The sequence below is a fragment of the Rhincodon typus genome, chromosome 28 (assembly GCF_021869965.1).
Source record: "Rhincodon typus isolate 14 chromosome 28, sRhiTyp1.1, whole genome shotgun sequence".
NCBI lineage: Eukaryota > Metazoa > Chordata > Chondrichthyes > Orectolobiformes > Rhincodontidae > Rhincodon > Rhincodon typus.
This window is the reverse complement of record NC_063359.1, coordinates 6568774-6591324: the sequence shown is the minus strand read 5'-3', so window position 1 is coordinate 6591324 and position 22551 is coordinate 6568774. Positions and strand designations below refer to the sequence as shown.

At 42.2% G+C, this 22551-nt stretch overlaps 1 protein-coding gene across 1 annotated transcript in view; it reads right to left on the bottom strand.

Annotated features, from left to right (window-relative positions):
* abca2 (ATP-binding cassette, sub-family A (ABC1), member 2) overlaps window positions 1-22551 on the bottom strand; it is a 402151-nt gene that overhangs the window by 100804 nt on the left and 278796 nt on the right. The window contains exons 13-18 of the mRNA XM_048613349.1: window positions 19931-20111; window positions 19347-19559; window positions 11607-11803; window positions 10062-10244; window positions 7529-7704; window positions 1315-1435 (exon numbers count right to left, since the gene is read on the bottom strand). Coding sequence (XP_048469306.1) covers window positions 1315-1435; window positions 7529-7704; window positions 10062-10244; window positions 11607-11803; window positions 19347-19559; window positions 19931-20111 — 1071 coding nt within the window. The remainder of the gene's footprint in view (window positions 1-1314; window positions 1436-7528; window positions 7705-10061; window positions 10245-11606; window positions 11804-19346; window positions 19560-19930; window positions 20112-22551) is intronic.

Genomic DNA, 22551 nt, shown 5'->3' with positions numbered 1-22551 from the left:
CTCCAGGATGCTGCAGTGTGTTGTATCTTGCTTGAACAGTGTTTTGATACAGCTCTGTTTGTGGGTATTGAGATGATGGCTATTGTAGTTGAGTACCTGATCTGTACGGGTAGCCTTCCTGTGTATGCTGGTCTGGAGCTCACCATTGGCCTTACGTTTGACCATTATGTCCAGGAATGGAAGTCTGTTGGTTTCTCCTCTCCCCTGGTGAATCTTATGCCGGTGATGATGTTGTTTATGAGTAGACGGGTTTCCTCCAGTTTAGAGCATGTGATAATGACAAAGGTGTTATCCACATAATGGATCCATAGTTTTGGTTGGATGGCAGGAAGGGCTGTCATTCCACACAATAACAGCTACTGACGAGAATAAAGGATCCAACAACCTCAACCAACAGGACCTACGTTATTTACAAGATAACATGCAAAGCCTGCCAAAGACATTATATAGGGCAAACCAGAAGGAAACTAGCCTCAGGGTTCACGAACACCAACTAGCTACCAAGAGACATGACCAACTATCACTCTTTTCAATACACACGGACAAAGAGGGAACACCAATTCGACTGGGACAATGTAGCCATCCCAGGACAAGCCAAGCAAAGACACACACAAGAATTCCTGGAGGACTGGCATTCAAACCGCAACTCCATTAACAAACACATAGAGCTTGACTCCATATACCAACCACTAAGAAACAATCCCGGAAATGATGAAATGATGCCACCCACCCTAGCAAACCGAGACACATAAATAACAAGCAGGACAGAACACTGACGCTTCGCTGGAGGTGCGCTGATGATGTTACCCAGTATGGTGACAAAACATCTGCAAACAAACTCACCAGCTCAGTGGGCAAGTCAGCAACTGCATGGTAGGGGCATGTCTGGGACAGGACCCACAGATCCAGCACTCCAAAAGCAATTTCCTTCTCCCTGAACAAACCTTCAGGCCTTAGATAGCTGTGGACAAATTAGTATCTATATCACCATCATCAAGATGATGGAGAGGTTTCACAGAAGGAGAAAGTATTCAGGGGATAAAATATAAATTTAAAGCTGGTCTAATATACAGTCAAGGCTGGACTTCCCCCTAGTTAACTTAATTCTTCACATAGCACCTTTGAACATTTTTCTGCAGGGAAGATGATCTATAAATGGATGTTGCAGATTCAATCTGGAAGTCATCTGGCTACTTACAACTATCTTTGTTTCAACAAGATGCCATGTAACTGTTATTACCAAACTGAGATTAAATGTAATGCATTAACCAATCGACAAGGAAAAACGTTTCCCATTTGTTCTTTCATATTTACCTATGTCACTGTTCTCCAATGACTGATCTTCTTCAGAAACCTTCAGAAACACCTCCTCCAGTGTGGTGTCCATCAAACCGAAACTAGTCAAATTCAGATCCTCCAGGTTCAGATCCAGGGCCTATCAAGGAAAACGATCATTTCAACTTACCTAGTCTTCTAAGTTCTAAAACAATAACGCAGCCGAGATATAAAAGGTAACATCCCACACAGGTCTTGGAGACATCCACTGTATAAGCAAAGTATCACCAGTGTATGGCCAATCTCACCCACTCCAACCTGCAGTGCTATTGGACTACATCAATGTTCAAAATGGAAGGAATGCAAACCAATTATATTACTTCTGTAAGGTTCGTCCTCCAGCCTTACCGACCCTTGATTTAGTACGTGACCACTTTATACCTCGTTTAATTGATGTTCTCAGGTGACTCAAGCTTGTCCTGATCAAAATTAGATTCAAGTTCCAAAGGATGGAGAAGTCCAGAAGCGTATCAATATGAGCTTAGTATTACTGCCGCAGATCACAGGGCCACCACAGTGCATTACAGCAAGGCGTCTATTTAAACAGTGCATTACAGCATCCATTAAACAGTGACCACAGCTAACAGTCTGTTTAAATAGGGAGTTTTAGCCAATGTCTAGTCCAAACGGATGTTATATTACTAGACTTGTGTTGCAGTACCTCAGACGACTGAACTGGAGTTTTCAGTTAAAATTCTGCCACGGCAGTGGAAAATTTAAAATTCAGTTAATTTAGTATCTCTGGAATAAGAAAAAAGCAAGTGTCAGCTATCATGGCCACGAATCTGCCAAACTGGTGTAAAAACACAACTAGGTCTTCAGCAGGTCTGACCTATGAATGACTCAGAGTAGAACATGTGACAGAATCTGAATCTTGGAGGTCGGTAAGTAAGGTTGGGGGGTGGGGGTGGGAAGTGTTCATTCTGATTTACAGCATCCGCAATTCTTTCGGTTTTTATTGTGTTCCTTCTTTTCCTAACTTTATCACAGTCTGGAGAGCAGGTGCTGGAAAGGTGTTTCACTCGGTGAACATTCAACCACATTTACTAAAAATGGTGACATCGCAGAAAAATGGATAAGCAATTGGTGAGAATTTTACTCATTCATTCTATTTTTCAAAAAGGTCAGTAAATTTACTTGTAGTTGTTAGACTTCATTAGTATTTAAGTTTACCAGTGATAATAAAGCTTATTGGGAGTATTTGGATTCATTCATTATGAATTAATAAATTAAACTAAGTCACATTATAGATGACAGGGAGGTGATGTGTTGTGACTGCAGAATGTGGGAGCTTCTTAATGCCAGTGTGACCCAGGGCAAACATGTTTGCAGTAAGAGTTGCCTGTGCGTGGAACTTTGACTCAAAAGTTATGAGCTGGAGGCTAAGATGCAGACAATGTAATGCATCAGGAAGGGTGAAAGTTAGCTGTTGAATTCATTCCAAAAGGCACTCATACTGTTTAGCTTAGGATCTTTAGATTTGATTAGAGTTCAGGAATAGGAGAGTGTGATTGTAAGTGAGGCAGGTATGGGGATTCAGGAGGTGCAAGAACCTCAGCCTTTGCAACTGTCCAACAGGCTTTTTTTTATAAGTTCATTTGTGGGTGTCAATGGCTTGGTCCAGCACTTATTGCCCATCCCTAGATGCCCTTGAGGAGGTGGTGATGAGCTGACTTTTTGAACAACTGCAGTTCTACTGTAGTGGGTTGACCCACAATGCCATTTGAAAAGGAATTCCAGGATTTTGACCCAGTGACAATGAAGAAACAGTCATATATTTCTAATGGTGAGTGATTTGGAGGGGAACTTGCAGGTGGTGATGACCCCATGTATCTGCTGCCCGTGTCCTTCTAGGTGGAAGTAGTCGTGACTTTGGAAGGTGCTGGCTGAGGATCTTTGGTGAATTTTTGCAGTGCATCTTGCAGACAGTACACACTGCTGCTCCTCAGGGTCAGTGGTGGATGCTTGTGGATATGGTGCCAATCAAGCGGGCTGCTTTGTTCTGGATGGTATCAAGCTTCTTGAGTGTTGTTGGAGCTGCACCCATCCAGGCAAGTGGGGAGTACTCCATCACACTCCTGATTTATGCCTTGTAAATGTTGGACAGGCTTTGGGAGTCAGGAGGAAAGTTACTTGCTACAGTATTTATAACCTCTGACCTGCTCTTGCGGCCACTGTGCCTATGTAGCGAGTCCAGTTGACTTTCTGGTCAATAGTAACCCGCAGGATGTTGACTGTAAGGGATTCAGTGATGGTAACGCCATTGATGTCAGAGGGTGGTGGTTAGATTGTCTCTTATTGGTGATGGTAATAGCTTGACATTTGTGTGGCATGAATGTCACTTGCCACTTGTCAGCGCAAGCTTGGATATTGTCCAAATCTTGTTGCATTTGAACATGGACTGCTTCAGTATCTGAGGAGTTGTGAATGGTGCTCAAAATTGTGCAATCATCAGCAAACATCCCACTTCTGACCTTATGATGGAGGGAAAATCATAGATGAAGCAGCTGAAGATGGTTGGGCCAAGGACACTACCCTGAGGAACTCCCGCAGAGATGTCCTGGAGCTGAGGTGACCCACCAAAAACCACAACCATCTTCCTATGTGTCAGGTATGATTGCAACAAGTGAAGAGCTTGCCTCAGATTCTCATTGATATCAGTGATACAAGTGGCTCCTTGGATACCACACCCAGTTGAATGCAGCCTTGATGTCAAGGGCTGTCACTCTCACCTCACCTCTGGAATTCAGCTCTTTCGTCCATGTTTGAACCAAGGCTGTAATGAGATCAGGAGCTGAGTGGTTCTGGCAAAACCCAAACTGGGCATCACTGAGCAGGTTATTGCTGAGCACGCGCTGCTTGATAGCACTGTTGATGACACCTTCCATCACTTTACTGATGATCGAGAGTAAACTGATGGGGTAGTTGTTAGCCGTAATTGTATTGATCCTGCTTTTTGTATACAGGACATACTTGGGCAATTTTCCACATTGTCGAGTAAACGCTGGTTTGTTACAGTTGGCAAGGATGAAAATGGTAGCTGCAGGATAGATGAGCAAACTGACCATTGCATCATACAGGAAATCATTCAAGCAGAGCAGTTTATAAAAATTTAGTTGTAATAGGGACGACACAGTCAGAGCAGCTAGATATGCTTCTCTGCAGCCAATAACAAGAGTCCAGGCATTTGCATTGCCAACCTAGTGCCAAGGCTCAGGATATCTGCTCTGGACTACAGAAGGATTTGCAATGGTATGGGGAGGATCCAACGGTTATGATCCACTTAGGTACCAACAACATTGGCAGGACTGATAAAGAGCATCTCCTAAAGGAATAAAAAAAAAAGTAGGGACTAAATTTAAAAGAAAAACCTCAAATGGTAAGAGTCTTTGAATTCGTAACTAAGCCACAAACGAATAAATACAAGGTAAATAAGTTTAGAGAAATTAACCAGTGGCTTAAAGGCTGGTCTAAGAGAAATAGTTCCTGGCCCCACCACTGGGTAAAATGGGACGTGTACAGCTGGGTCAGCCTACACCTGAACCTTTCTGGGACAAGTGTTCTGGCGAATCGTATAACTAGGGCAGTAGAGTGGGCTTTAAACTAAATAATGAGGGGAAGGGATCAACTGGGATGGTGTTATCGCTGTGGTAGTAATTCAGAATTCTTTAGGTTTGTGGGAATAAATCCCAGCCTGACAGATGGCAAAATTCAAATCCAATAAAATCTGGAATCAACAAAGCAGTTCAATGTAACCAGTCAATTATTGTAAAAACCCATCTGGTTCTCTAATGGCCTTTATGGAAGAAAATCTGCCATCCTTACCCAGTCTGATTTATATGTGACTCTGACTCCAGCAATGTGGTTGATTCTTAACTGCACTCTGGAACAGCTGAGAGAGCCAATCAATCCAAGGGCAATTATGGATGGGGTAAAAGTTGGTGGTTTTGTCAGCGATGCCAACATCCCATGAAAGAACAACAAAAGTGAAGGGAAATATGGTAAAGGGGAAAATAACAAAGCAACTTAGGTAATGATTGCCAGAACGTAACAGGAAGGGACAGAACATATGAACACAAGAACGCATCGGCAGATAAAAGCCATAAAGTTCAAGGCCCTTGCCAACATTTTAATAAATGGAATGAATTGCTAGCATAAATGAAAACATAAAAGTATGACTTGATAGACATTACAGTGGCATGACTGAATGATGACCAGGTCTGCAATCTGAATGTAGATGGGTATTTGCCATTTTAGGACAACAGAAAGTTGGGAAAAGGCGATGTTGTAACTTTGTTAATTAAGGAAGGCATGTGTTCAATTCTGAGAAATGACCTTAACTTGAAAGAGTCAGTTCAGATAGAAATAAACAAAATATTAAAGGTAAGAGGTCCCTTGTGGGTGTACGTTTATAGGCCTTCTAACAGTAGTTATACCATTGGACTGAGCGTACAGAAAGAAATAAATGGGGCATTTAAAAAACATACACAAATAATCATGCTGACTTTAAAGAATATCTAAAAAGATAATAAATAGGCAGATAGCAGAGCACAGAGAAAGCTAGTGAGTGATATACAAATAGACAGTACGGTTTCTATAAGTATTTGAATGAGAAAAGAATAATTAAAGCTAGTATTGGCCCTCAAGAGAAAGAGTCCAGGGAACTGGAAATTGAAAACAGAGAAAGGGCAGAGGTGTTGATAACGTACTCCTGAGTTTCTTTTGTGGGGCTGGCAAGCTGTAAACAGTGGACTGCCTCAATTGGCATCTTGGTCACTAACTATTTATAATCAATATCAATAATCTGGATTAGAGGATCAAATATATGCCAACTAAATTAGCCAATGACATCAATCCAAGCAGGAAGGTCAATTGTCAGGAAGAGGCAGATGGCTACAAAAGGATATAGATAGTTTAAGTGGGTGGGCAAAAGTTCTGGTAGATGGAGTATAATATAGATAAATGTGGACTTGATTACTTTGGCAGAAAGAATGGAAAAGCAGTATATGACTTCAATAGAGAAAGACTGGAGGACTTGGTGGTTTGGAAAGAACTGGGTGTCCAAGTACACAAATCAATGAAAGTTAACATGCAAATATAGCAAGTGATACGGAAGACAAATGTTCATTGTAAGAAAATAAGAACGGAGAAGATTCACTGCAGCTATACAGGACATTCATGAGACCACATAGAGTCTTGAGTCATACAGCATGGAAACATAGCCTTTGGTCAAACCAGTCCATGCCAAACATAGTCGCAAAATAAATTAATCCCACCTGCCTGCTCCTGGCCACATCCCTCCAACATCTGCTGCACTGTGCACAGTTTAATCCTAAACTAAACCTACCTGCTCCTGGCCCACATTTCTCCAACATCTGTAGCACTGTGTACAGTTCTGGTCTTATTTGAGAAAGGATATAATTGCTTTGGAAGCAATTCAGAGAAGGTTCACTTTAATCACTCCTGGGACAAAGGGCTTAGCTTAAGTGGAAGATTTGAAAATATCCTCTTAGAAGAACAAGAAGTGATCTTATTGAAGCATAAAAAAATCTTGATAGGTGCTGGATATTCAAAAAATATCAAAGAGACTGTAACTAGGAGGAATTGTTTGAGATAAAAGGTTTCCCTGTTAATCCAGAGATGAGGAGAATTATTTCCTCTCAGAAAGCCGTCAGAGTGTACAATTCTGTGCCCAGAAGATAAAGGAGGCTGGATCTCTCAGTTGATTAAAGGTTGATTCAAGGCTAAGTTAGACAGATTATTGATAGACAAGGGAGTTAAGGATGATGGTATACATAGAGCTGAGACCACAGTCACATGTATTATGATTTTTTTGAATGGTGGAGTAGGCTGAAAGAGCTACTCCTGCTCCAATATTCCTCTTAGCAGTGTGGTTGCCTCTTTCTTACTTTCTGGAATGACCCAGCAAGCCACTCATGTGTTTCCAATGTGGCAGCTCAGCTGTGATTAAGGATTGTCAATAAATGCTGGTCTCACCAGTGATGTGTTCATTCAGTGTATGAATTTTAAAAAGTAAAATGGGGAAAGGAGAAAAAAATGGTCTGGAAAATTGTTGTCCCATCCTCCCCATGCAGTAAATGCCAGTTCAGGAAAGAACATAGACCAAGTGTTCTCTACAATGACAACGTACCTTCCTATTACTATAACAATGATAAGGTGGAGTCATCATTACCTGGAAAAGCCTTTCAAAGCATCCTTTCTTCACAGCTTCTGATGGCAGGATGTAGGAAATCTCTGTGTTGGTGTCTGAGACGAGGATGGTGGACACAACGTATTTTTTAATAAACTGGCTGACCTTGGTCTCCAAACAGGGAGAGCCCGATGAAGGGCTGAGATCTTGGCCAGAATCTAAAACAGACAAAATGGAGAACGAACATCTAATGCATTACAAACCTTCTGGATACCAAGTCCTCACTTACAGCTGTGATTGTGTTCATGAAAAATTATTTCAAGTGCAGCAATGTCAAAACTGGAGTCAGGCTCTTTCAAACCTTTCTTACCGGAAAATAAACATTAGAACCTTAGAATCTGTATGTTGAAATACATTACATTGCTAAATTCCTACAATGGTTAACCCATTTCTTTGAAATGCTCCAACTCACCACTTTCCCCTCGAGAATCCTTGCTGTGAGTGGCAAGAGGCAGGAAGGGAAGGTTTCAGAGTTGAATTTAAAAACAAAACATTGACAGGAACAGCCCAATTCAGCTCTTCTGCAACACTGGAAACATGGGTTTCAGAGATGCAAGTGGTGAGACAGTGGTCAAGGGGCAGGAGGTTCAGTGACGGGGGTGGGGGTGAGGGATGGGAGAATTAGAAATAGAATTAGATTTTATTGTAATGCGTACTCAAGTACAGGGATACGGGAGTACAGTGAAAAGTGTATAACATCCCTATTCCCAATGCCATCTTATGTACAAGTATAACAGTTTAGGTATAAAGTAGAAAAATAAAGAAACAAAGTTAAAAATTCAACATTACAGTCCATCAGCTTAGCCATGGTCCTGGATCCAGCTGCAAGTCAGAAAGTGGATTGAAGGAGGAGTAGTCATAAGTCGAGATAAGTCGGGGAGAGAGAAGGGACTGCAGGTTGGAGAGTCTGGGAAGGGGAAGAGACCCAAAGTTAGACATTCAGGGAATGGAAAATAGGCCATCGATCAGAGGGTCAGGCATGGGACTGTGTGGTAGTTGCTGCTCCAAAATAGCACCAATCAGTTCACACAGGAAATTACAAAATGTATCTTGTAATGCTCATTGGAGTTTTTGAGAAGATTTGTAGCTTGGTTTGTGGATGAGGTTGTAGACATGTTCGCCAAGCTGGTGGGTTTGGTTGCAAACATTTCATCATCCCGCTAGGTAACACTGTCCGTGCGCCTCCAGTGAAGCTTCACTAGATAGGCACACTGACCATGTTACCTAGCACGGTGACAAACCGTTTGCAACCAAACCCACTGGCTTGGCGAGCAGGTCTACAACCTCATGCTCATTGCAATTACAGGCTCCAGCAAGGGGGACCTAATGCTGATGCCCTTGGTCCATGTGTTACTTCCCACATCACACAAGGATGATAACAATTCTAGCCGTATTTTAACCTTTAGATGAAAAAATACATCCTGGTTTTGTTTTATATACCTCATGCACAGGCTGATTCAAGTTTTTGAGTGATAGTAGGGCTAAATGAGGGATTTGTGGAATAGGTGGTCAGGATGAGAATCAAGGAATGGCGACACAAGGACGCAGGGCAGAGCAACTGTTCCTGCTTGAGAAAGGATTAAGAACCAGAGGGTACAGTTTATAAAGTGCTTTGCAAAACAACCAAACATGAGATGGGGAGAAAAAGTAGTTTATGCAGCAAGTAGGTAGGATCTGGAGTGCATGTCTCGAAGTATGTTGGAGATGAACTAAATTGAGGCATTAAAGGGGGCAATAGATGATCACTTCAATAGAAATAATGTGTAGGGCCACAGGGAAAAGGCAGCATAGAGTCATACAGTGCAGAAACATAGTCCAACCACTCCATGCCGACCATAATCCCACTTGTCTGTGACTGGTCCATATCCCTCCAAACATTTCTTATTCATGTACTTATCTAAATGTCTTTTAAATGTTGTAACTGTACCCATGTCCACCACTTCCTCTGGAAGTTCATTCCACACGCGAACCACTGTGTAAAAAAAAAAAAAAACTGCCCCATGTCTTCTTTAAACCTTTCTCCTCTCACCTTAAAATTATGCCTCCTAGTCTTGAAATCACCCAACTCAGGAAAAATACAACGGCCATTCACCTTACCTATACTCCTCGTTATTTTATAAACCTCTACCCCTCAACCTCCTACACTCCAGTGAAAAATGTCCCAGCCTATCCAGCCTTTCCTTACCACTCAATCCCTCACACCAAGTCACTGACTGGCCTCTATTTGCATTAAATTTTGTGATTCGATGATAACGTGCTCGAATGGGCTCAGTTAAAATAATTTATAAAGTAAGTCTGCGTCCCTTTAACAGGCTATCGCTAGTTAACTTCGGTGAGTTTTAGTCGGTCATTTCATATCAGTATAAAGAGAGCCTACTTGGACACTGGCTTAGCAGGCAGGAGGCAAAGAGATGCATTCTGTGAATGAACCTGCATCAAGAAAAGGATATGTCTCTAACTTCACCCTTCACTAGCAGGCTTGGAGCATATAAATGTGCAGAATTCAGTTGCGTACCTGGGCTAGTTTGAGAGTCAGGCTGCTTTTTCACCACAGTTAGCTTGTAGCCGTCCCCGTAGGTGCTTTTGAGGAACAGAGGTGACCCGCAGCACTTCAGCTTCCCATGTGAGATGATTGCAATGCGATCTCCCAGAAGATCAGCTTCGTCCATGTAATGTGTGGACAGAAGGATTGTCCGGCCTGCGGTTATTAGAAAGTTAAATTCGTAACACAGCAAAAAATGAATTTTCTTTTGAGTGCTCTGCTTGGGATTTCTTTTCAGTGCCAGTTTTTTTTTCCCTGTTTTCAGGGGATCCCTTTTCATTCTCACTAACTTGACCAGTGACAAATGGAGTATCACTCAAATACTTGAAGAGGTACAATACATCCACATCGATACTATAGTTGAGAAAGGACACCAAACACCTCTACTTCCTCAGAAGGCTAAGTAAGTTTGGCATGTCTTAAATGACTCTTTCCAATTTTTATAGATGCACCACAAAAAGCATCCTATTCAGATTCGTCATAGCTTGGTATGTCAGCTGCTCTGCCCAAGGCCGCAAAAAATTACACAGGATTGTGAACGCAGCCTAGCCCATCACGTACACCAGCCTTCCTTCCACGGACTCTGTCTACACTTCTCACTGCCTCGGGAAAGCAGCCAACATAATCAAAAGCCCGTCCCATCCTGGTTATACTCTCTACCATCGGGCAGTACCAACAGATTCAAGAACAGCTTCTTCACTGCTGTTATCAGACTTATGAACAGACCTCTCATTTATTAGAGCTGATCTTTCTCTGCACCTGTAACACTATATTCTGCATGCTGTTCTACTATTACCCTGATGTGCTTGTATAAGGTATGATTTGTCTGGATAGTATGCAGAACAGTACTTTTCACTGCATCCCGTACATGTGACAATAAAAAGCCAAACCAAATCAAATCAAATCAAGTACAGGCAAACAAAAATCTGCATCAACTTTAGCATGCTGATGGTTGTACCAATAGTGATATACTGTGGGATATGGCAATACTGCACACTGAGCAATGTACCAGCGAGCTGCTGGAACCATTATCTACCTCTTCATTGTCTCTTGATTCAATTATTCCAATGTTTTCCTTGCCAGTTTTTCTCCCCACGGACTTTTGAGTTTATCCAAAACCCTGCAGGCTGTAGTCTAGTTTGTGAAATGTGCACCTAATCCATCATCCTGTGGTCACAGATTGACATCGGCTCCCAGTCAGGGTCTATTTCAGTCTTAAAATTTCCACTTTTGCCTTCAAATCTGCCCATTACCTTGCTGGTGCCAAAGAAGACCGACGGTGTATTAGGGCTTAATGCAATATTGGTGTACCATGGAATATACGAATATCAGCATACAGGGACACGCCCAGTTTGTTATGAGTACTGTGCGTCATACCAAACTACATCAGATTTGATTTCCTCAGTTATTTTCTGTCTTGCTAATGACTTTTCAGTTTGCTGCCATTCTGTTTGGCTCTTACTCAGATCATAGCCAGTCATGAATTATTCAGTTCATTAGCATTAAGCATTTACTCACCTTGTTTGTACTTCAGGATTAGGTCCCAGATTGCTCGCCGAGCATATGGATCAACCCCGGCTGTGGGCTCATCTAAAATAACTGCTTTGGATCCTCCAACAAATGCAATGGCAACAGATAGTTTGCGTTTCATTCCACCAGATAGTGTCTGCACCAGAGAATGCCGCTTATTGGAGAGTTCTAAGTCTTCGATCATTCTAAGCATGGAATAAACAGTGGGTAAAACAAAATTATAAGCATTCAAATATGAACCAGACTCTTAGTTTTCTGCTAACATTCACTTCATCAACTTCAGGCGCAGAAACACAGAGTGCACAACAAGTTTTGTAGGTGACACAAAATTAAAATTGACAAAGAAGGGGAAAGTAAATTAAATTTCTGATATGCAGCACATCAAAGAGTAAAGTTCAATCAGAGAAGACAGTACAGTGGCTACTGGTATCGGTGTTAGAAATGCAGATCACTGTGAGCAAACAGACCAACCCTACTGGGACCACATGATGCTCATTCGACTTTGTATTTTAGAGCTGGGTATGAAGGGCTGTTGTGACGCAGTGGTAGTGTCCCTACTCTGGACTGGGAGACCAGGTTCCACCTGCTCCAGAGGTGTGCAATAACATCTCTGAACAGATTGATTAGAAAAATTGGTTAAATAACAAAAGAACCTGGGTACTAAGGACTCTTGAGACACAGTTGGTAGTGTTACTACTTCTGGCCAGGAGGCCTGGGGGCAAATCTCACCTACTCCAGGAAATAATTTAACATGTCTCAACAGTTTGTTTTAAGAAAAATAATCTGGATACTTTTCAGGGGAAAGTGGGTACCATTGGAGCTAGAGTATGCTACTTCTCCCACCAACTCCATTTTGATTTAGTCCCCTCCCTCGTTTCCTCCCCTTTTTGATTTTCCTTATGGCCACACTGCCCTGGTGGGTAGTGTTTGTTGTGGGTTAATTGGATAATTTGAAAATTTAAACTTGGTCAGTGCTGGGTACTTCCCCACTGGGGAGTTAGCTTTTTTGTCGTGGAAATGGGCTGGAAGGAAAAGGTGGAAACAGGGCTTTGTACTCAACTGTAGATTTACAATAAAACCCTTGAAAACGTCAAGCCTTTTGCTACCTCATTCAGCAGAAATTTCATACTCTTAAACAAGTTGGTCAAGTAAGAGGAAAAAACGAAGTATTCAAAGAGTTAACATTTGTCCCATTTTGGTCTGTAAACACCTGTAAGTTAGGGTTGTAACCAGATGGTTCCAGGTGATTTCTTGTTTTAACTGCTTGAACTCATGTCAGCAAAAGCACTTGACTACTTTACAAGTGTGGTTTATGGCTGTTATGTTTGAACAGTATTTTGTGGGTTTGGGGATGGTTTTGGATTTCTGTTCGTCTTAGTCTCCTGTTTCTGAAGCATCTTAGTTATGAAATTGGGTTGCCCTCTCGAAGAACATCTGAAAGAACCATTGGTACAACATTTGCTAGAGAACATGCATCTGCCAAGACAGGATCACAGAGTTATAGAGGAAACAGACCTTTCATTCAGGGATAACAAGGTGTAGAGCTGGATGAACACAGCAGGCCAAGCAGCATCAAAGGAGCAGGAAGGCTGACATTTCAGGCCTAGACCCTTCTTCATTCAACTTGTCCATGCTGAGCAGATATCCTAAAGTGATCTAGAGATCGTAAGAACTGCCAATGCTGGAGTCAGAGATAACACAATGTGGAGCTGAAGTAACACAGCAGGCCAGGCAGCATCAGAAGAGCAGGAGGCTCTGAAGAAGGGTCCTGACCCAGCTTTCCTGTTCCTCTGATGCTGCCTGGCCTGCTGTGTTCTTCCAGCTCCATACTGTGTTATCTCTAAAGTGATCTAGACCAATTTGCCAGCACTTGGCCCATAACAGTCTAAATTCTTCCTATTCATAGACCCATCCAGATGCTTTTTAAATGTTGTAATTATACCAGCCATCACCACTTCCTCTGGCAGCTCATTCCATACAGGCACCACTCTCTGTGTGAAAAAGATGCTCCTCAGGTCCCTTTTTAATCTTCCCCTCTTACCTTAAATCTATGCCCTCTAGTTTTGGGCTCCCTCACCCTGGGAAAAAGGCCTCAGCTATTCACTTTATCTATGCCCTCTATGATTTTATAAACCTCTATAAAAGTCACCCCTCAGCCTCCGATGCTCCAGGAAAAATAGCCCCAGCCTATTCAGCCTCACCCTACTGTTCAAACCTTCCAAACCCTAGCAACATCTTTGTAAATCTTTTCTGAACCCTTTTAAGCTTAACAACATCTTTTCTATAGCAGGGAGACCAGAATTGAATGCAGTATTCCAAAAGTGGCCTATTCAATGTCCTGTACGGTCGCAACATGACGTCCCAACTCACTGGCCAATGAAAGCAAGCATGTCGAACGTTTTCTTCACCAGCCTGTCTACCTGCACCCCTCGGTCCCTTTGTTTGGCAACACTCCCCAGGGCCTGATGAAGGCCCCATTGTCCTCTGAGGTAACTTTCTTCACTGTCCACTACACCACCAATTTATTTGTCATCTGCAAACTTACTAACCGTACCTCCTATATTCACATCCAAGTCAGTCACATAAATGACAGAATGCAGTGGACACAGCACTGATCCTTGAGGCACACCATTGGTCACATGCCTCCAGTCCAAAAAACAACTTTCCACCACCTATCCTCTGTTTCCTAAATTCGAGCCAATTTTGTATCCAGTTGACCAGCTCCACTAGATTCCATGTGATCTAACCTTGCTAACCAGTCTACCATGCAGAACTTTGTCAAACGCCTTGCTGAAGTCCATCTCGGTAACTCTATTGCTCTGCCTTCATCAATCTTCTTTGTCACTTCTTCAAAAAACACAATCAAGTTAGTGAGACATGATTTCCCATGCACAAAGTCATGTTGAGTCTCCATAATCAGTCCATGCCTTTCCAAATGCATGTAATTCCTGTCCCTCAGAATCCCCTCCAACAACTTATCCACCATTGATGTCAGGCTCACCAGCCTATAGTTCCCTGGCTTTTTCTTACTGCTTTTCTTAAATAGTGACACCACATTAGCCAACCTCCAGTCTTCCAGCACTTCACCTGTGGCTATTGATGATACAAATATCTCAGCAAGGGGCCCCACAATCACTTCCCTGGCTTCCTATACAGTTCTAGGGTAAAACTGATCAGGTCCCGGGGATTTATCCAACTTTATGCATTTTAAGACATCCAGCACCTCCTCTTCTGTAATATGGACAATTTATTTGCCAAAGTTCCTTGGCTTTCATGTCCTTCTCCACAGTAAATACTGACGCAAAATACTCATTTAGTACGTTACCCATTGCCTGTGTTTCCACACACAGATGCCCTTGTTGCTCTTTAAGGGGCCCTATTCTCTCCCCAGTTACTCTTGTTCCCTTAATATGTTTGTAGAATCTCTTTGGACTCTCCTTAACCCTATTTGCCAAAGATATCTTTTTCCGGATGGCAGCAGAGTAGGATGCTTCAGGCTAGAGTTAATATGTTCCGCCCATTTTATTTTCTTTTTTTTTTGTGTTCTTTTCTTTCTTCTTCTCTCCTGGCCTCCGGTCGACTCCTGGCCTCAGCACAGACTTGGAGGGTCCTCCCGGTCTGGCATGGCCTCAGCATAGACTCCTGGTCTCAAGGTGATTCCAGAGCAATCTCCCAGCCTCATGAACCTGGAGGTTAAGCCCGGCATGGTCCGGGGCCAAGGCTTGGTGAGGACTGAAGGCTATCTGCCAGCATGGTCTGAGTTAGAAGACTATTGTCCTGAACTTTTATTTCTGCATTGCTGGACTTGTTATTGCTCTAGTTTTCTAAGATCTGTGTAACTGAAGAAGCTGTACCTAGGTTACCATTTTATCCAAGATGACGCTGCAGGTGATCACTTATACACTTTTCACCATACTCATTTGAGTACATGCCAATAAAGCAAATTCTAATTCTAATTCTATCTCATGTCCTTTTTTTGCACTCCTAGTTACCCTCTTAAATGTACTCCTACTGCCCTTATTCTCCTCTAGGAATTCACTCAATCCCAGCTGTCTGTACCTGACATTTTGTGACCAGAGCCTCAATTTCTTTAGTTATCCAGCATTCCTGACACCCGCCAGCCTTGCCCTTCGCACTAACGGGAACATACTGTCTCTGGACTCTCATTATCTCATTTTTAAAGGCCTCCCACTTTCCACCCATTCTTTTAGCCTCTCTCAATCAACTTTTGAAAGGTTCTTGCCTAATACTGTCAAAATTGTCCTCAATCCAACTTAGAACTTTAATTTTTAGATCAGGTCTATCTTTTTCCATAACTATTTCAAATCTAATAGAATTACGATCACTGACCCTAAAGTTCTCCCACTGACACATCGGTTATGTATCCTGCCTTATTTCCCAACTGAAGGTCAGGTTTTGCTCCTTCTCCAGTAGGCATATCCACATACTGATTAAGAAAATTTTCTTGGGCACACTTAACAAATTCCTCTCCATCCAATCCCTTAAGACTATGGCAGTCCCAGTCTATGCTCGGCAAGTTAAAATCCCCTACAATTACAACCCTATTATTCTTACAGATATGAGAGATCTCTTTACATAATAGCTTCACAACTTCCCGCTGACTACTGGGGAGTCTATATACAATCCCAATAAGATGATCATCCCTTTCTTATTTCTCAGTTCTACTCAAAAAACTACCCTGGATGTTTTTCAAGGAATATCCTCCCCAAGTACAGCTGGAATGTTATCCTTAACCAAAAGTGCCACACCCCCTCCTCCACTGTCCCCCTTTCTATCCTTCCTATAGCATCTATACCCTGGACCATTAAGCTGCCAGTCCTGTCCCTCCCTGAGCCACGTTTCTATAATCGCTATGATATCCCAGTCCCATGTTCCCAACTGTGCCCTGAGTTCATCTGCCTTACCTGTCAGGCCTCTTGCATTGAAATAAATGCAGTTTATCAGTCCTACCTCGTTCTCTGCCTTGCTCTTGCCTGCCTTGACTATTTAACTTGCTCCTCTTCTCTACCGTACCATCCTCAGAGTCATTTCTTTTCTCACTATCTGTTTGGTTCCCACCCCTTCCCTTTAGTAGTTTAAAGCCTCCCGAGCAGCTCTATCAAATCTTCCTGCTAGGGTATTAGTCTCCTTCCAATTCAGGTGCAATCCATCCTTCTTAGGCAGGCCATATCTACCCCAGGAGAGATCCCAATGATCTAAAAATGCGAATCCCTGCCCCCTCAGCCACGCATTCATCTGCCCTATCCTCCTATTTCTACTCTCATTACTCTGACTATTGTCTATTCAAGGGCACAGAAAGACATGTCTGTGGCCAAAAGCGAGAAATCAGAATGGTGTACTGACTCCCTGGTACCAGGGTCAAGCATATCTTGGAGAGGATTCAGAATATTCTCAAAGGTGGAGAGTGACCAGCAGAAGTTACCAACGACAATAGGAAGAGAAAGGGATGAGGTTCTCAAGACAGAATATAGGAAATTAGGCAGGAGGTTAAAAAATAGGTCCTCAAGGGTAGTAATATCTGGATTACTCCCTACGCTACACACTACTGAGAGTAGAAACAGGAGGATAAGGCAGATGAATGCATGGCTGAGGAGCTGGGCAGGAGATCCTAGAGACAACTTGTGTTTCGTGACCACCCATTTACAAATGCCAGAGTTCCAGATTGATAACCATCTGAACATTTCAAACTTTATGCTTTTTGCCTTCAAAAACTAAGATGTATTGGCCCAAATGGCTTTATCCCAAAGCAGTGAGAAATCTGTTATTTTCTTCCTTATCTGGTGCGTGCGTATTTTAGGTTATTTAAAGAGCAAACAGTTATACTTTCATATGACAAACTAAGTGCATTAACAAGCTTGTCATCTTCATTAATTTACTGTAAAACAAAAAACTTATCCAATCATTTTCTGTTTAGTGCTGGAAAAAAAATTGTGAAAGCTTTACATCTAGTACCCATTTGGACAATTCAATACAAATGCCAAAGCAAAGGGAAAACAATGTTCAAATAGTTCTGCTATAACGCGTGCTTCGTTAACGCGAATTGGCTATAATGCGATTGATGAATCGTGGACACTGTTTGGATAACGTGAACTTTCTGCTGTACAGCTATAGTGATTTCCCTATAACGTGCTTTTGTATGGCGATTTTCTATAGCATGATTTTCCGTAGCGCGAGGTCACTCAAGAACGCAACTATTGCGTTATAGGAGAACTACCTGTATATATTGCTTGCGACACTGCTGACTGGCTTCTGATTGGTAGAGGTTCTGCCATGCTGAATGCACCATTTAGATGACAGCTGACAGTTAACAGTTAAACTCTCTTAAATCAGGCAAGTTAGCACTGATCACTGAGGCGTTAACCTGAGAAACGAACCAGGGAATGGCTGAAGCCTATTTTGTTGAGGTGAAAGATGCACAATGCATGTACATATTCCGTGTGCTGCATTCAGGTGCATTCTCCACTGGAACACCTCTCCCAACCAAGGTTCACTTTCCAACCAATCAGCATTTTCCTCTTGTATAACGTACGTTACTTTCCCTTTACATTGGCATTCTTGTAAATTGAGCTGATGAGGGAAGGACAAAAAGTTTCAACAAAGTGTGACTATTCTTTTCAGGGCTGTGTTCACTGACAACAGTACATGTGTGTTATGCACTGCTTCAAATGCACACACGTGCATCAAAATGGGTTCAGCTTCAGGTATTTAAATGGGATGAGGACGACAGGGCAATGTGGCTCAGGACAGGATAAGGGGGTCATGAACAGGAGTGGGGCAGGGTCTGCGGCAAGAAGGGACAGATACCATGACATGTAGGAGTAGAATTAGACCATTCGGCACTTCGGGTCTGCTCCATCATTCGACCACGGGTGATATGTATCTCAACCCCATTCTCCTGCCTTTTCCCTGTAACCTTTGATCCCTTTACCATTCAAGAACCTACATCTTGGGTCCGGTGATCCTTCCTCAGGGTCACCGGAACCCGAAATGTTAACTCTGATTTCTCTTCACAGATGCTGCCAGACCTGCTGTGCTTTCCCAGCAACTTCTGTTTTTTTGTTTCTGATTTACAGCATCCATGGTTCTTTCATTTTTTGAGAACCTACATCTATCTGACTTAAAGACACTCCCTACATCTATCTGACTTAAAGACACTCAATGACTTGGCCTCCTCAGTCCTCTGCGGCAATGGGTTCCACAGATTCACCACCTGCTTGCAGAAGAAATTCCTCCTCATCTTGGTCCTAAAGGGTCATCCCATCACTCTGAGGCTGTGCCCTTGGGTCCTAGAAGTCAACTCGCCACACACTTACCAGAGAGAGCCTCCTCTGCTTTCTTCCCCACGCGTTCACCCTTCATCACTGCCTATCTCCTGGAATTTTTACTCAATGATGTAAGGAGCCTGGAATTGTGTTTTCTCGCATTTCCGGATTAGAGGACACGCAGTTTCCCACAGTTGTAGGTGTCAACAGAACACTGCCTTTTTTCAGTAATACACAAGTTCTTATGACCAAATGATAATTTTATACTAGTGATCAGAAACCTGGATTGTGATTTTTTTTTCATTTTAAACTTGACGAAGAGAAGATTAACCACATCAGTAACTCGGTAAAACAACTGAATTCATATTGTGGTCTGTAGGACAGTGGAAGTAGAGAAAGGCAGTGCACTCTGCCCATCTCAGTTGAAACAATCAGTAAAGCTTACTTGTCCATTTCTTTGCGAATTTCATCCTCAGCCATCCCCTTTAAGCGGGAGTAAAACCAGAGATGCTCCTCGACTGTCAGTTTGTCAAACAGAACGTTGTGTTGAGGGCACATCCCCAAGTTCTTCCGGATTTCATCCATTTCTGTTCGAATGTCATGCCCATAAATTGTGGCTGAGCCAGCAGTGGGTGGGAACAGTCCTGTCAAAATAGACCTGGAAAATAGCAATGCACCAACCAGTTCAAAGTGTTTTCCACGTGTTTTCTTTGCATGTTTTTATTTGACTTCTAACATATTTATTCTTAGCTTGAAAGTGCCACGTTGATTAGAAACCACCAAAATACCCGACATCCATTCAACTACTTCAGATGCAATTCCAAAGTCACCGGGGAGCACTGCAATGTTTTACTGCAACACGCTCTCAACCTCTTTTTTCCAACCTGATGTTGATTAATTTTGAATGATTCCTCGTGCAAGTTTGGCTGAAAGTTTCTGTGACTGCACTGTTTTGACCAAAGAGTAACTACCCTTTTGGGGAAATAATAAAAGCTCTTTTCTATTTTTTTAAAAGAGCCTGGAACTCACATTGTTGTGGTTTTGCCAGCACCATTGTGTCCCAGGAATGACACCACCTGATTCTCATGCAAGTTGAGGCTTAGCTTGTTCAAGGCCAGCTTCTTTCCTGTCTTGTAGACTTTGGTCAGCTTGTCAATGCACACCACTAGGGGCAAATGGCTCGGTTCTTCCTCTATCCCACGAGTTTCCTCTGCAAGAAGATAGGATGGGAGGTTCAGTCAGCATGGCGAGCATTGTGCATGTAATGTTATCATTAATGGTAATGATTAATATGATTAATTGAGAATCATTTAATAATTGCATGACAATCATCAGTGTCCCATAAATGATCACATCAAACATGAACGTCTAGCAAACTAACCAGTATCAAATAAACAGGCAGCAATGAGCACATAATGAAATAATCTGTCTCATATGTCTCCCTACTCATTTTGTTTTTTAGACAACTAAGCAGTAGATGCACAGAGACTTTCAGTCAATGTGTTGAAGCTGGACAGGTATGTAGAATTAGAAACAAAAACAGAAGTCGCTGGAAAAGCTCAGCAGGTTTGGCAGCATCTGTAAAGAGAAATCAGAGTTAAATTTTTGGGTTCAGTGACCCTTCCTCAGAATTGAAACATTAAGTCGGATTTCTCTTCACAGATGCTGCCAGATGCTGACTTACAGCATCTGCAGTTCTTTCAGTTTTTAATGTAGAATTAGAATTACTTTTATTGTCATGTACTCAAGTGAGTACAGTGAAAAGTTTACAAGTTGCCACTTATGCTGCCATCTTATGGACAAAGATCTAGGTACTGATTCTTAAGTTCTTTTAAATTCATTCACAACGTCATTGCCCTGGCCAGTATTTATTACCCATCCCTAATTGCCCAGAGGGCAGTTAAGAGTCAATCACATTGAGAGCCTGGAGTCACATGTAGGCCTGACCAGGTAAGGATGGCAGTTTTCTTCCCTAAAGGACTTTAGAGAACCAGAGATAATGGATTCACGTTCATCATTGGACTCTCAATTCTGGATCTTTATTCGATTCAAATTCCACTATCTGCTGTGGCAGGATTCGAACCAGAGTCCCAAGAACAATACGTGGGTCCCTGAATTAACAGTCCAGTGATAATGCCACTAGGCCATCGCCTTCCCCAATACAAATTCTAAAGGAAAAAAATTTAGAAAAATAAATTTGGCTTTTGGCTTTGCATTCTCAGAATAATTAATTCCAGTGCTGCGGAAGTGCATGTTCATTCCCCTGAAACTCACTGATAAACTGTGTAGAACCAGACCAAAATCCCATATTGGCCATTGATGAAACGACTACCCTGCACTTAGTCCCAGAGATTTGTTACTCCTCCCGTGTTTTGTCATTGCTTTCTTGATACCCTTATTCCCCCAAGCATACAGACTACTTTAGTACATATCATCCTTGTATCATCCTTCTGTATAATCTGAAAGGAATTCATGTATAAAAGTGTTTGATTTCCTGACAGTTCATCCAAGTCACTTAGTCTGAAGCTGTCACCTCAATGGAATAAAGTGCCATAACATCTGTTTAATGCAGAATACATGTCTTTTACGCAAGAGCAAGTCGCATTCTCAAGGAAATAGAACATTTCCAGTAAAAAAGGGGCTAGTCTCCAGGTAATCAGGTTTTTAAGGAGCTTTTACTGAATTTAATGCATTTTTTTCTCCTTCTGTCTCACTCAGAACTTAGTGTTGCGATTAACATGTGAATTGCACTGTTAACTGGATGGGGTTATCAGCTGTTAGAGAGACAGTAGGAACTGCAGATGTTGGAGAATCTGAGATAACAAGGTGTAAGAGCTGGGTGAACACAGCAGGCCAAGCAGCATCAGAGGAGCAGGAAAGCTGACGTTTCGGGCCTAGACCCCTCTTGAGAAAAACTGATCTCTTTCAAACGTCTTTTCGTATCCCTAAATCCACCCGCATTACCTAAATGGCAGAAAACTGCATAAACAAGCAATCTGGCCAGCCAGTAGGGTGTAAATCTCTGCCATGCTATGTTAACTCAATAATCAAACAGCTCTTCTTTGAGGTTATTCTCTGCCTGGCTGATGCTTTGTCACTTGAACACTGAAAAGGAAATTATTTTGTCATGAGCTTCCTTTTCACTGAGGAGACTTCCTGCCAATCCACACCCCAAAAACCTGCTTAGAAAACCCTGCTCACAGTCTGACAACTCTGAAAAATTCCATCACAATAGCTGAGATAATCCCCAGCATTCTAAGTAAAACAATATAGATTATCCCTCAAAAGATCCTGACTGTTATTCCTTCTCTACATTTTCCTCCCAATTTGCCTTCTCTGGCATACAACAACTGTTACATTTGCAATCTATTACCTTAGTCCTTGCCCTGCAGACGTCTTTCTCAATCCTCAGGTCAATGTAGCTTCCAGCATCTGCAGTCCTTACTGTCTCCAAGTTTCTTAATCCTAATCTTGAACCTTAGACTTTTGTGATTGCAACTATTGAGATGTTCCCCTGTTGTTACATTTCCTATCTGTCTGGTTCATTAGCGGTCACAAGATTCTTCTCTTGTAATGCTTGTATATTGAACCTGAAAGGTACAGCATGTAAAAGTTCTATTCATTCCTATTATTTCGCTATTTACGCTCGC